The sequence below is a fragment of the Nestor notabilis genome, unplaced genomic scaffold, assembly GCF_000696875.1.
Source record: "Nestor notabilis isolate BGI_N333 unplaced genomic scaffold, ASM69687v1 scaffold30073, whole genome shotgun sequence".
Lineage (NCBI taxonomy): Eukaryota > Metazoa > Chordata > Aves > Psittaciformes > Psittacidae > Nestor > Nestor notabilis.
This window is the reverse complement of record NW_009921952.1, coordinates 272-644: the sequence shown is the minus strand read 5'-3', so window position 1 is coordinate 644 and position 373 is coordinate 272. Positions and strand designations below refer to the sequence as shown.

Genomic DNA, 373 nt, shown 5'->3' with positions numbered 1-373 from the left:
GGGGAGTGAATGACCCGCCACGAGTACCTGCCCAAGATGCCCACCCAGTCGGAGGTGGACAACGTCTTCGACACCAGCCTGAAGGACGTGCAGCCCTACCTCTACAAGATCTCCTACCAGATCACGGACTCACTGGGCACCTCGGTCACCACCACCATGCGCCGCCTCATCAAGGACACTCTGGCTCTGTAGGTGCCACTGAGGCAGGTTCACCCGGTGTGGTGAACAACACAGCCCCCGGCTCTTTGGGACCCTTGGATCCCTCCTCTCCACCTCCAAAAAGCCTCTGCAAGGAGCTAGACTTGGCCTGGGCCTTAATTGGGGGTTGCTGCTTGTTTACTTTGCACCATGGGGCACTTGCCTGTCCTGGAGA

At 59.2% G+C, this 373-nt stretch overlaps 1 protein-coding gene across 1 annotated transcript in view; it reads left to right on the top strand.

Moving 5' to 3' along the window:
• The window catches only part of ATG101 (autophagy related 101), a gene marked incomplete at its 5' end in the record, with an annotated part of 594 nt that extends 402 nt beyond the window's left edge, over positions 1-192 (top strand). The window contains 2 exon segments of the mRNA XM_010011377.1: positions 1-10; positions 12-192. The exon segment at positions 1-10 is cut by the window's left edge and continues 199 nt beyond it. Coding sequence (XP_010009679.1) covers positions 1-10; positions 12-192 — 191 coding nt within the window.
• Positions 193-373: the final 181 nt, after the last annotated feature.